The sequence below is a fragment of the Notamacropus eugenii genome, chromosome 4, assembly GCF_028372415.1.
Source record: "Notamacropus eugenii isolate mMacEug1 chromosome 4, mMacEug1.pri_v2, whole genome shotgun sequence".
NCBI classification, from domain to species: domain Eukaryota; kingdom Metazoa; phylum Chordata; class Mammalia; order Diprotodontia; family Macropodidae; genus Notamacropus; species Notamacropus eugenii.
In genome coordinates, this window is record NC_092875.1 from 208864636 (window position 1) to 208880418 (window position 15783).

Here is a 15783-nt window from a genome sequence, read left to right on the forward strand (position 1 = left end):
GAGCTCTCTACACTAATGAAATCAGGGTTCCAATATTAAAAAAAAAAAAGCCAAAAACTTAGTTGCATGATGTACTACAAAGGACACTAGACTGGAAATCAGGAGATCTGGGTACCAGGACTGACTCAATTACTATACAGTTATATGATTGTGGACAAGATTCTTAACATCTTTGAATTAAATTTACACAACTGAAAAATAAAGGAATGGTACTCAGTCATCTCAAAGACTTTTTTAAAAAATTACTCTCCACTAGGATATAATTCTAAAAAAATATAAGAACACCTCAGTGTACTGGACTAATATAAACTAATGTTTGGGAGGAACTGATTTTATTTAACTGTCAACATAATCATTATACTATGTCAATGTCACGAGCAAAAGGGGCAGCTACATGGTGCAGTGGATAGAGCACCAGTGCAGGAGTCAGGAGGACCTGAGTTCAAATCTCATTTCAGACACTTGACACTCACTAGCTGTGTGACCTTGGACAAGTCACTTCACCCCAACTGCCTCATCCTGGGTCATCTCCAGTCATCTTGATGAATATCTGGTCACTGGATTCAGATGGCTCTGGAGGAGAAGAGAGGCTGGTGACCTGCACAGCCCTCCCTCACTCAAAACAAGGTCAAGTGCAAGTCATGTCATTATTTCTCTGACGACATGGTCTTCTTCAGCAACGAAGGACAAACACACATATACACTAGCAAAAAAAATGAGGAAAATATGCTCATGCAACTATTTTCCATTATAATTGCTGGATATGTTAACAAGATAACATGGAAGATTTTCACTTGCATCAAAGCTTCCAAAATAAAGTAGACACAGGTCAAGTTCCCTATATGTATATATGTATGTGTGTATGCATATATGTGTATGCACACACAGACACACATACACACACACCTTACAATGAGCCAAAATTTAATGGAAAAAAAGGCGTAGTTTTCCATGAATCACAATGTAAGTCTAACAACTTAACTGGGAAAATTTTACATATTTGTCCTTGTAAGTAGTTGTCCTTTTGTCCCAATCTAAAGTATTCCAACAATGAGCTTCAGAACTCAAAAAAAAAAAAAAAAAACTTGAGTGCAGATAGAGTTGGGAAGAGAAAACACAAAAGTAGGATAGGAAAAAAAAAATTATCCAGAAAGTCGTTTAAAATATTGCTTTGCGAACATCTGATGCCTCAAGGAGGTCTCAAAGCTAATCTTTAATGAAATGCTAAGGAAGTGGTAGTAAAAAAGAATCTCAGAGGATGAGTCTAAAAGGAAGTTACAGAATAGCATGAGTAAACATGAAGAATTCAAATTGCTCAAAATAAAGACAGAAAAGTAGCTAGGCTCTACAAAATGAGAAAATACTCTGCATGGTACACTTAAGATTGTCTTGACTAGTATAATTCTGGAATAACATTGTCATTAGATTATAACCAAACCTCTAACAAAAATTATGAAATTCCACTGTAACATTCAATCTCATAATTATTATTAATATTTCTACAGAATTAGATGTCACCTCTAACACTTTTACCTAATATTGCAACACTGTAGAACGTCTTTTGATGAGGCATACCTATAAAAGATTATTTCTGAACAGTATATATTTCTCACAAATTAAAGACTTTGTAGTCCAAGCTATTTTCTACTCAGGTAAGCCACATAAGAAATTTTTAAAGTATCTGTTATCTAAAAATAAAATATATGTATAAAATTATATTTGCGTGTCATGCACTAGTCACACAATCATAAATTTCCTAATTATTGCCTAGAACTTTGGTTAGATCTCATTACCAATCAACCCTAACTGAAAGACTTTCTAATTAAAATTACAAATACTTACAAACACAAATTCTTGAAACTATTCGCTTCTCTACAATTCAATAGTGATGACCCTTCTCTACAATTCAATAGTCTACTTACACCTACCACTATCTGCTTTGCACTCTGAAGTTATAATTCACATGTTTCCTCCATGTTTCATTTCTCACAATTAATCACCCATCAAAGAAGAAATTATAAACAGAAGATATACATACTAGTGGGAGAAAGAAAAAATAGGAGAAAAGCAGAAAAAGAATAAGAACTAAAGCAGAATGTAAGTTCCTTAGGGCACAATGAATTTCTTTCACTCATGCCTCTGTGTCTCCAGGACTCCAAACAGGGTCTTGAACATAACAGCCACTTAATAAAGATTTGTTGAAATGAGTAAACTGTGAATATGGCTCCCTTCTAGGCTACATTTCTTCATCTCTTTTTTTTTCCTTTAAGGAATTTTTTGAGGAATTGCAGAGAACAAAAGAGATACCAAGCATGGTCAAACATCGTAATTTCAAAATAAAGAAAACAGATTTCATAAACAGCCTCATAAGCTTAACTGGAAAATTTCTAGAACAAATTTTAAAAGATGATTGAGAGCACTTCAAAAAGAAAGAGGTGATCATTAAGAGCCAACATAAGTTTTTTAGTCATACCATTTATGTATTTGACAGAAACACTAAGTTAAAGAATTTTGGCAAGACATTTCTCAAAGCCTCTCTCAATACATTTCAGAACAAAATGGACAAATATGTTTTGGGTAACAGGACAACAAAGGTAAATTCAAAATTACATGATTAATTAAAGGACTGATATCAACCTAAAGAAGAGTATCTAAAAGAACAGGGCTTTGTTCTTCAGTTTATTCTACTCAACACTGTAACTATGCCTTAAATGGTTACATCCTTACCATAAGGGTGCCACAAAGCTGAGAAGAACTGCTAATATATTGGATGAAAGAACTGAGATACAAAAAGATCAATAGGCTAGAACAGGATGAATTTAATAACATGAAACTTAATAGGAATAAATGTAAGGCCTTGAACTTGGTTTCAAAAAATCAAATGAGGTTTTAGCAGACCACAAACTACCAAGACAAGGAAGCCAAAATGCCTAATTCAATCTTAGGCAAATTAATAGAAGTCCAGTATGCAGAGAAAGAAGGGTGAGCATTTCATAGTAATCTAATAGTCAAAATATACTTGGAGCACTTTTTAATTATTCTAAGAACCAATATTTAAGGGGGACATTAGAAGCTGTATATACTACATTTAAACAAAGGTTACCAATATCGTGAAAGGACTCAAAGCCATGCCACATAAGGATCAGCTGAAGGAGTTAGGCATCTTTAGCTGCAGAAAAGAACACTTAATTACTGCCTTTGAACATCCAAAGGCCTGTCATGTGGAAGAGGGATTAGACTTGTTCTGCTTGGCTCTTAAGGACAAAACTTGGAACAATGAGGGGAAATTACATCGAGGCAAATTTCACCTCAGCGTACAAGAAATTCTAATGAGTTCCAAAAATCAAATGGGCTACCTTAGGAAGTAATGGGTTCCCTATTACTCAAGTCGCAATAGGAGACCTAACTTGTTAGGGAATATTGTAGACAGAAGCATGATGGCAGCATGGTGTAATGAAAAAAACAAAAGACCTAAAAGTCAAGAGAACCTGGGTTTCAGTCTCAGCCCCAATATTTATAGTCTATGTCACCTTAGGAAAGTCATTTCCCCCTAGCTAAGTCTGTCTCCTTATCTACATACTTCACGAGGATATTGTGAGAAAAGGATTTGTAAAGCATAAAAATAGATCAAACTACATACATGCATATGCATATATATACATACACACACACATACATATATGTGTTATCATTTCTATAATCATCACTACGATCATATAGAAAATCTGAGTAGGAATTGGGCTAGATGGCCTCTGAGATCCTTCATGCTTTTAGATTCTGTGATTCTTCATCTCTTTTGTCGTCGTTCAACTATTGGCAGATTCAAGAAATAGGAGGTTCCACAAGGCCTAAATAGGCCATAAAGGAAAGAGGAATTCTAAGAAAGTTATAAAGCAGAAAAAGAGAAATAAAAAGAGAAGATAAGCAAAAGGACCCAAGGAACTTACTCTAACATTTTACTATGAAGATCCGGAGAAAAAATTTCCTCTAAAATCACCATGGAGGCTTTTTTCACTGTGATAAGTGCAAATGATACTAGAAAATATTAATCTCTATATTTTAATTCTGTTTTGCCATTTGGGTTTGCAATACTGTTGGTCCTTAGAAACACCTGTGACTTACTCTCCTGTTGAGCACGCACCAAGAAAGCAGGAAGCAAAGGTATAAAAGAAACTTGCCCTCTAATCCAGTATATAAGGTAGGACAGAAAAATAACCAAAAATGCACTGTTTAATACACACATACACATACACACACACACACACACACACACACACACACACACACTCATTTGTAGGCTATGATATTAACCAAGTACTCTTTAATAAAACCGAAAAGAAAAAGTTGATCAAGTTTTTATATTAACTGGGGCATCAGCTTTAAACTTACTTTAATTCTAAAAGGCTTCAAAATATAAAATATTTTCATGTGAAAAATATGTGACATGTATATCATCAGATAATAAACATTAGAAGTCTTAGTAATTAAAAATTAAACTATTAATACCATTTTTTGGTACTTATAATGGCAGTAATAAAAGTATTAATGGTTATATGGTGACTTTAAAATGTTCAAACTAAACCCAGAATATGTACCCAAACTAGAAGATAACAACCCAACTATTTATTTCTCATGTAATAAGAGAGTATTTTCAATGTTTACTTAATCTGTTTTTCCAAACAGAAAGATATAGTACTTTATACTGTTACAGGCATAATTCATGCTATATATTAAAACAAACTTTTTATATCTATAACTCTTTAACCAAAACAACCAGCTGAACCAAACATTTATTTTGTTTGGATACATCTGCAGATATGATGTGTGTAATTAATTGTTCAGCTAAAAATGCAATTCCATGGTGCTTTTAATGATTTAGGTATACACAGCCTTAGTTCCCAGAGCAGACTAAAAATAGTGATTTTAATTTATTCCTGCTGCCTACAATTACCCACAACCATGTATTTTTAAATATTTCCAGCCTATAAAAATTACTAATTTTTGCCACTTGTGTTTATCTGCATTTAGACTTTGATTTGGATAAATTAAGCTCTCAAGTGTTCCTTGCTTTATGAAACTCTGCATGTTGTACACTTCAACACAAATAAATGACTTGTACCATTAGAGGTTTAAATAATGTAATGTATTTCATGCTCAGCCTGAAGCTGGATTCCAATGAAGTTGCTAATGCACGTAATGATTAAGTGTAACTCAAATACTAACTGTGTTGTTGAAAACATGACAGGCAATAATTTGGTCTATTATATTCTGCCATTTAATTGCCTAGTACAGACATTCTCTGACACGTTATGAAGCAATGATTTACAATTATTCAAGCTGCAAAGGTCAGAAAGTGACATTATAATCATCTACATAGAGATCCCTTCTAACGCACAAAAACTAGGTAATGCCACACAAAAATAGTTTCCCTGCAGTAAGAACTTTCTATTTAAGATTCCTTAAATCTACTACAAGTAAATAGTTAACATGAAGTATGTGAAGGCACACTTGAAAAGACGATGGACATTTCTCCCAAGTCACATTGGTAGGTACCCAATCTGGATCTTGTCCCTACACTTTTCTGATCAGATGGGTTCTATACCTGGGCTAAAAATAATGCAGTGTTGTAAAAATTAAGCCCCCAAACACATTTTTGGCATATACCATGTTAGAATGGCCTACAGTGGCTTTATATCAGTAACTAAATATAGTTCTTGTGATACTGAAATGATGTCAGTGACACATTCTCTTTTAAAATAGGTTATTCATCTAACGGAAGAAAACCTCCATTTCAATCCTCATGCTTTTTCTGACAAGGGAAGTCATCATCTTATTTGCAGCTATTTATCTTCTTTATTTATATTTAAATTTAATTGCACATACACAATGTAAGTATAGGAATCTACAGCACTTCAGGGAAAGACAAATCCAAAGCATTTTTTAAAATGAGCTATGTGCGTGAAAATGGAAACAGAAAAGAAAGGTGCAGTATAGAAATGAAGAACACAAAAAAAAGAAATAAGGAAAATGAGAAAGAGCAAAATGTAGAGAATTCTAGCATAATAAAGGGCATAAAATAGAGAAAACAGATAAGTGTTAAAAGCATTTAAATGAATAAAGGCAGACAATAAAGAAGTAAAGGAACAAAGGAGTAAAAGGAAATGAATGACCTAGAAATAGAGTAGGACAGGAAATGCTAGGCAGAATTGAACTGAACTTGTAGTATATGTCAAATAAACTACCATATTAACATCACCAACCCCTTAAAACTTCTAGACTGTTGAATGCCATAATGCAAAGAGGAAGATATTACAGCAAACTGTTAATTAAATGTGCTGGAGATACTTTTGTGAGTGTGTTTCCACCAAGACCACAAGGTCTGTGAAGGCAGAAATAGTGCCCTATGCATCTTTTGTATCACCCGTCACAATTCGTGTAGGTTGAGGAATATATATGAGAAGGGTTCAACCATGTAACTAAATATTACAACACAACATTCAAAAATATACTTAAGAGAAGGAAATTAGGAAAATTGTTATAAAGAAATCCCTTAAAATTCAAAAATATTTTCTCAAAAACCACAGTGAAAGAAAATCAGTTTGAAACACAGAATAACTTATTTTACAAATGATACTTGCATGTTAAGCTATTTCCTTGTACTAATATGGGCAATCAAACAATGTTAAACTCTAAATCCAGGAATCATACATTTTAAACCTAGGCTTAACTTATAAGTTTTAGCAATTAGATCTTCTCTAGAAGTAAAAAAAAAAAAAAGAAACTGACTAACAAGATAATAAGTAGCAGACAATTTATATCAACTGTTAAGAAATCACTTTTCACTGTTAATTTATAGTCACTAAAAAACAATTTACAAAGTCTCAAAATACAAGATTTCATATACATGTGTGTAATATATGTAGTATATACATATATACTGTCATCTTTTAAGGCTTCAAGGTATAAAGAAATTCACATAATGTTTTAGGAAATGCTGATCAATTTTATGTTTTATGCTTAGGATTACTGAAATATTGTTATGAATTGTATTCACACCATGTTGTATGGAATACAATATTTTTAAAAAGCAAAAAAATTCTGAGGAAAAATTATAGTCTTACTACTGACAGTTCAACTTAAACAAGTACTTGTTCAAATTCCATAGCTGGCTCACTCAGTAGCATTTGTAAAATAATTTTTCCTCATAACTCCACTAAATAAGAGCTTAGTCATAGGACCTTAAAAGTCAAAGAAGAGAATATTAACTACTGCACAAAAGAAAACATAGTGCAAGACCTTCTGTTTGTGACAAAATTACAGAGTTAATGTTCCTGAAAGATCACTTCACCTTTTAGAGCCCGATTTTTAAAAAGGTAAAATTTATAGCAATTAAAGCTAATGAAGAAATGCAGCATGAGCTGCTTATGTTCAGGAACTAATAGGTCCACTGAGCTTTTCTAAGATTATTTAGCCATCAATGATAATGAATTGACATTGTCAGTAGTGTTAATGTACCAATGCTCTATTGTGCCACTAATCCAATGGCCAATCCTAGCAATTTTCTTATGTTGCCATTCTATTTTTAACCTACCCAATTTCTTATTCTTTTAATTAAACAGTAGAAATACATCACAACCAATGATATTTTACTTTTTTCCACATTATCAGGTGATAAATTCATTATTTTCTTCTCTTTCAACTATGTGTTTCTTTTCATATTCTTCAGTTCATTAAAATTCTTCAGAACTGTTAGCTCCAGTGAAAAAATATCTGTTATAGTGATATGATAGCCACAATACAAGAGTTTTAAAATTAAATGCCACTGAAAGAAAAAAGGTATTTAATAGGGTACAGGAGAATAAAATGCCAGAATTATCCTAGAAAAAAATGTTGCAACTCTGGTTTCTTTTATTTGACATGTTTGTATATTTATGCACACATATGAATTCATGCATGTATGCAAAAGTTCATGTTCCATTGAAAAACACAAGAGAAATATATACTTAAAATAACGCTGTGCCTTAAATGTAAGGCATAGTTGGTCATTGGTGTAATATTTCAGTAATTAGTAGAACTTAGTGACTAATGGCTCGAACAACAGTTTAAACCACTCAAATGTTTGGGGTTTGATAGCAGAAATACCAAAACCTGTTACTTGAAGGTTTTTCTTTACTAATTCTAAGGCTTTAATAAAAGGAAATGGAATTAAACTTGTTAATAAGCAAACATACTGTATCCAGTTATAATATATAAATGTATCTACCTATCTGATTATCGAGAGCTTCACAAAATTAAGGAACTGTTTACTATCTTAAGCAAAAGTTTTTGTTTTGAGTCAGGAAGAAAAACAAAGTATCATTATTAAGTTTGCCAACAACCTTCAAGGCAAATCTTAACAAGTAATACTAATCTTTTGTGTACAGGCAACACAATTTTCACTCCTTAAACCTCCTTAAAATTCTCCCCACCCCATAATTCATGGGTAAAAACTGTAAATGAGATTTCTTTTAAAATTCTGAAGACTTGGAGTAATTAAAATACACCATTTGGCAGCTGACCCTCACAGCTAAAAGGAGCTCATTCTACTCCTATTCTTCAGGGGGCTTTAGGACAAAGTTCATCTTCATTCACTTTAGCTGCAAGTCACTGAACCATCAATTCTGCCAACTGAATAAATCATTCAGCATATCTAATAAAACTGCTTGAAATTATTTGTTCAAAACTCTTTGCTAAAGTGAAAATAACTCAATTGCAGCCCAGGTGAAAATGCATTTGCCCCATACAAAGGGGGACTCATTTCTGACTTGCAAGAAATTTGTATAACAGTTCCAGCAAGAAGACCCTCTTGCTGGCTAATAAGCCCTACATCACACAGTACCATTCACTGGTGCACTACACTGAACCTGGACTGTTCTATGAATTAGCTGCAAAAATTCAAGAGCAGGTTTCTCAGGTTTCACAGTCCTACATAATGTGATGCATATATTAGCTAATTTCTCTAGCATAATAACATTAAAATATATTTTTAATCAGAAGAAGGGTATTAAAATCCAACTTTGAATATCCTATGATGTACCATATATGTCATGGCATTTTAAAACCTTTTAAACATTTCTGCTAAATTAATTAGTTTTGCATTAAGGAGTCTCAGTGCCTCCTATTAAATGCAACACATTTGAAGGACAATTAAACATTATGAATGATTCTTCAGAAGAAATTGCCATTAAGAGAGAAAGGAAAACAACTTTCGAAACAAGAATACACACAAATACACAATGTAGAATCCATTTTGTTTTATGGTGTGTTGTGTGTGCGTGTGCGTGTGTGTGTGTTTTAATGACCTTACATGTGCAACAACAAGTTGTACGAAATTCAATCTTTTGTTTTGTATTTTCTTACAAGACAAAAATCTCCTACAGACCCAAAGATTTGTTAATAGACTAAAATTATAACAGTATAGTGAGAAAAAACACACACACACACACACTCTAAAGGCTATATTATATATTTTTTATGTCTTTAAATGGAATTTACAGTTCTCTCTGGCAATGTGAATGAACATCCTATAATTTAGTCAATTTACAGATTACAGGTTCAAATTGACCTTGTAGCCCATAAAATTGCTCATCTTCAGTACAGGATTAGAAGTGAGAGAAGAATGTCATAACTGTATTTAAGGAATTTACCATAACAATGGAAAGGAGGATATGCATGCATAATTTTAGCCACTCTTCCTCATATAACAGTTCTGAATTCTGAAACAATGCATATCTTGCATAGGCTTCTTAACTAAACACGGTAGGAATGGTTTCAATTTACTCACCCACAAACATGACACTTGTATTCCCTCATCCCAAGGTGCCTCTTGACATGGTTTCTGGCATCTCCAAGCTGAGCTGTTGCAAAGTGGCATATCTTGCACTTGAATGGCTTTGATCCTAAGTAAAATTTAACATAATATGTTAAATTAAAATAATACATAATACAAATTTGTGGAAATGAAAATTTTTGGAAAAGGTGCCTCTTAAATCTGATTAGGAATTTCCTACGTCCCAAAAATGGCTCTGTTGCATTAATTTATGGCTTGAGAAGCCGGGCCAGGCATCAGTAGGGAGGCCAACTGAGAGTCTGCTTAAGTTGCAGCTCAAGGAAACTAGTAGTCCTTCAAATTACAAATGGTACACTGAATGATACCATGTAAATGTGCTACAAAATAGTTTCCCTATAACTCACACAAGTGTCTAGCAAACTAAGTTAACATTTGAAAATAAAACATTTCAAAAAAGAAATACAGATAGGTTACCAAAATTCTTTCAAAGTATATTGATTTCCAAATAAATTTCTCTGTGACCATCTTCTAATTTCTCTATATTTCTCTGGATCTGAACATTTCACGTTAGCTTTGGTATTTCAGATTTTTCCTGTCACATAGAATGATTCACTACATTGCTATTGTAATGACACACAATGTATGAATATACAGTGGATAAAATATGATGCCTTTATGACTGTTTTATGATCAAGAATTTATGATGATTCTGTAAACCAGAAATATTGACATTTTGGCTACTATTTATTTCAAGAACAAATTTCTTAACATAAAATGACTAGTGCAAACCAAAAGACTAAAATATAATTTTCTAAGAAGAAGTATTAAATTATTTTTCTTGAACATAGAAAAAAATATGTATTTTTTAATTGATGTCTAATATAAATCCTAAACCACAGACAGAAAATTATAAGTAAAAAGTCATGATTAAATTGGACACATACCACCAGGTTTACCAAGTACTGGCTTGTTATTTAAAGTACATATTCTGTGCCACCTTGCAATTTTCTAAGCACTAAAAATCCTTAAATTAATATATCAAAATTACAAAGTTACAGTTTAAAGTACGTACAATATGTTCCTAGATTTTTCATATAATGTTTAGTATATGTTTTGTGAAGTACTTTTTCCAATTGAGTTAGGCATAATGTGAAATATGTGATCTTTAATAAATATACATAAAGAGCTCTGATAAGAAAAATGTTACAGTATATCATACTTGATCAATGAACCTTTGTGCTGTGCCCTTGAAAATAGAATATCCTCCAAGAATACTTCGTTGAAATTGAAGATCTCAGTAAAAAATTTTAAGAGTCTTAAATTTCAATTTAATTCCCAAAAGCTGACAAAAAATGAAGCATTTAATTTTAATCTTCTAACAGAAATAAAAAAGTCAACAGTACTAAGCACGGGCAGACAAGGTTGAATATTTCACAGTTCAATGACAATGAAGCCAGATCTCTTAATACTTCCATTTCTACTGTTAGAAGTAGATGTAAAATATATTTAGCACCTGAATGGTTATATCTAGTCAGCTTTATATGCTTAAATGTCAAAAGCAGGTTTAGACTGCAGCTCACAGCAATCATATTTTATCAATCACATTGAAAAACCACAGTTTATTTAAATGATCCTGATAAAAACTAAATACATCTCTAATCTGGTGATATTTCAAATCAACATAGAATTCTTTTAACAGGTCTACTGAAATAAACCTGAGGAGAGACAATTTACCTACACATTAAATAAAAACTATTAGAGCTGATATTCCAAATTATGAACTATAATTCTAATTGTGCAATTAATATCTAGACTCCTGATGGATACTCTAAAGCTCTCCTAGTATTTGTATTGCAATTTTACTTAATAGATTTCAAATAGTTTGTGAATTTAAAACTACGTTATTTTGGCGTTCATACAATGATTAAAATTGTAGATTTGTTCCTGTTCCTCCTATTACTACAGGATGTATCAAAGGATCTGATACAAGACCTTTGCTGTTTTCCCTTTACTTTACGTGGTTCCTTTGTGAAAAACTACAGCTCAGTCAGGTCTTAGTGATCATTGCTACGATATGTTGACAATACAATAAATGTATTATTCTGTTGACTGCTCTCATTCAGAAATCACTGAGGCCTTGACTATTTTTTATTTCTCATATTCAGAGTTGACTGTCTGCTAACATCTCCATTTCTTTGCCATGAAAATTCAAATACTACCATCTACAGTTGGTACTTATTTTCTGGATGAAACAAGTGAATAACAGACCTCCATTAAAAAAAAAAATAAACTGTTAGCATCTAAATTACTTCTAGTCTTGCTGTGAATATTTTAATCAAACCTTTACATATAGTGTGAATGCAAATATTAAAGAGAATAAATATAAATGATTGTTAAATATATGCATTAATATTAAGGTTTTTTTACACCACTTTTCAAGATTTTGCTGATTTTATGCTTTTAATATAATTTTTGAAAAGTCTTATTTTATAAAACATTATTTTTGCTAATTGGTTTTTTTAATTTCTTAGTCATTCAGGCAACAAATATTCATTAAGAGAATATGCCATGAATTACAATAAGTAGTGAGAATACAAAGAGAAACAAAAAACACTGTCGTTGCCCTCCAGGGGCTAACCTTCCTATGGGGGAAAATCAAATAACTAGGTATATACAAGATATATGTGTAGGTGGAAGGTAATCTCAATAAATACATGGAAAGTAATTTCTCAGAAGGAGAGCACTAGCAGCAAAAGTGATGCACAAAGTCCTCCTATAGAAGATGGGATTTGAACTGTCCTGAAGGAAGCCAGAGAGGTTAGGAGACACAAATATATGGGGGAAAGCATTCTAGACAAGAGGAATAGCCAAGGCAAAAGCCTTTTATTGTTTTTTTTTTTAATATCTGTCCCCTATTCTGGCACCGTTAAGCCAAACAATTACAGACACTTAAAAGCTAAAAATAAACCAAAATTCTAAATGCAGCATTTCTGAACCATTCAAATCTTAGTAAATCTAAACTGCTGAGTTTATACAACTCAGCAACATACAATATCTTTAAAAAGATATCAAGCCCAAAGAGAACACATGATCTATCATGTAATTAAGACACATTATTCAAGCTACTCTAATGAAAAATGTCAGTCTCTTTGGAGACAAGCAGCCAGCTTAAATTCTACAATCATTCCAAAATAATGGCAGCTCAAACCTCCTTATGATCCTAAAATGTTGAATATCTCAAAAGAAAAGCCAAGCTTAATTGAGTCACACCAACACTACAGTGCCTTTAAGACCATAAAGGCCCTCAAGATGCTTCAACTAAATCAAATTGATCAACTGCAAAATGGCCTCAGATAAAAATCAAAATTACTGGTTAACTGGACAGGCAAAATAACTTGAAACTGCAAACTTTTAAAACGACTACCTTAAAATATTAGTTTGGGAGAGTTTTTTTTATAAAGTTGCGCATTTTTTTTAAAAAGTCACTCAGTTTTTAGTGGACCTTAATATCATATCATCTCAAAAATGGTGTTCCCTTCTCAGTTTAATGGCACTTTCATAGTAACTTATCCACCACCTCTGAAATCCTCTTCCTACACTCATTTTTCTATCTCTTTCTCTAAGAACTGTAATCAAATAAGTATGACCATTGCTCCTGGAAAGGGCAGTTAACTGACTATCCTATTGTTCTTCTAACCAGGCCTGTGACTTCTCAAACCAAAACACTCTTCCCTGGACAGCACTTTCCCCTCTGTGTAGTCTACTGCTAATTGAACAGAAGCTTCTTGAGCACAGGGACTGTCTCACTTTTGCATTTGTATCCCTAGTGCTTAGCATAGTAAATGGTATGTAGTTAGAGTTTACTAAGTAGTTTTTTAAAACATATAGTATGATCTGTTATAAATAAGAAAATAAGGAAGAAAAGTGTCCAGAAACTTTTCTTAGTCAAATGCAAATATGATATAACAGACTGCATTTTCTGGTCAAACCAGTTCCTTCCAGTTAGCAAATGCCCAGCATGACTAGGAGGTTCTTTTTGCCTCCAGTACTCTTGATGACCAAAATCCATTTATTTCTTACAGCACTGCTTTTATTGTGCTAAGGATGGGAAGTAAAGGTTACATAAAACATACAGTAAATCACAAAATATGAAAACAGAGATTGGAAGAGTAAGCCCTTTTCCAGTTAACCATTAATAACAGTCCTAGCATTACTATTTCATGGACATAAGCAAAGCATCAGAAAAGCAATTCATTTTAAGGTTCTCTGAGAAAAGAGCTCAGATTAAAAATCTGTTCAGCAGCACTAAAAACAATAAAAAACCTGCAAAATTGAAATGGACGACTAGTATTCTGTACTTAGGAATCCTCTTCTTTTAGGAGCCATTTCAAAGCACAATAAAAATATACTTGCTGATAAGACCTATAAAAAATGTTAAAAAGTATGCTAACTTTTACTAAATGTTACAATCAATGATGTAACTTATATAAGTAAGGTTGCTTTGTCATATATTGATAGTTACCTCACTTTCACATCCACATTAACTTGATTTTAAATGCAATTAATACATATAGTCAAGGAAGACTAATGGACTACATTCTGCACTTAACCTGGTGGACATTTTCAAATGGCACAAGTGACCAGTGCAAACCTATTTTGCATTGTAAACGACTAAATAAATCTTAATGGATTAAGAATGATCAGCTATCAACACACAAGGGAAATTAAGTGCTGAAATGCCTACATTGATTATTTTAAATTATTAGCCTTACTCTGTTCTTGAATTTGTATGCTTTTAGTGAGCTTTAACACATTTACAAGACTTATTGACTATAATTACAAGAGAATTCAAGTAATGGACACATCAATTATAAGCAACATGTCTTGACCAGACAGTTGCATAAAGAATTCTAAAAAGAGCTCCATTAGCATCTTCCCCTTAGTTTTATTCAGTTTTATCTGCCTTAAGAGAACATACTGAGAGTTGATACATATGTTCTACCCATGTGAACAAGATTATTTCCCAGACATATCACAACCAAAAGTGAACTGTTTATTACAATCTGACATTCAAACATGGAATTGATAGAGGTGTAAAAAGAACAAAAGAGCAGTGCCATCAAATTCAACCAGTGCATCAAAGTAGCTAGTATCACTAAGAAAATGTCAATATTTGCTCTGTCAGTTTTATGCATATTGTCCTACACTTCTTCAATGAAAATATTTACCTTCAATGATAATGGTGATAATAATAATGTTTATTACCTTTTTTGCCTTTTTCCTTGCAACCATGCACTAAGTTTCAAATACTGCATGAATTTAAAGTATAGCTTCCATAATAAGCCATTATTTAAAAGTACAGTAAAATAAACCTTACAGTTTTAATGAAAATATGTTCATTGAAATGTGAATTTATTATTCAAATCCACTCATAAATTCAACTATGGAGACACCACTTGTCTAAGCAGAGCACTGTGATTTAGAAAAGCTGTCTATTTAAAATAAAGAATGTATGGCAGGTTTATAGAAACAGAGCAGTGAATTTTTACATAAATTTAGAATAGTGACTTATGCATTTTCCACAAAAATGTTTTTAAATTTCCACCTAAAATTAAACATAAAAATGGAATGTTAAGTGTGACAGAGCACAGAAACTAAATTAGGTGCTACCTTCATGAACATCAAATCAACTTTATATATTAGCTCTGAAAACAATGACTGATTTTTGACTCCCTGAAGGCAGAACTTTGTGGCCCAGCAGTTACATTTTCCAGGAACCAACATAGCATGTACTGGATATTATAAATCCTCAAAATATAAATAATTTTTTTATCTTAACCATTTTTCAAAACATCTCTCTCAAAACCTTCAACAAATGTCTTCCAAAAATACAGAATACTACTTACCACGTACTTTAAAACCTAAGTACTGGTCAAAATATGACACAATTTTAA

General features: G+C 32.4%; 1 protein-coding gene across 5 annotated transcripts in view; it reads right to left on the bottom strand.

Moving 5' to 3' along the window:
- The window catches only part of ZNF407 (zinc finger protein 407), a 609391-nt gene that overhangs the window by 520194 nt on the left and 73414 nt on the right, over positions 1-15783 (bottom strand). For all 5 annotated transcript variants that reach the window (XM_072604085.1, XM_072604087.1, XM_072604089.1 and 2 more), the window contains exon 3: positions 9824-9938. In XM_072604085.1, the coding sequence (XP_072460186.1) occupies positions 9824-9938 (115 nt within the window). The remainder of the gene's footprint in view (positions 1-9823; positions 9939-15783) is intronic.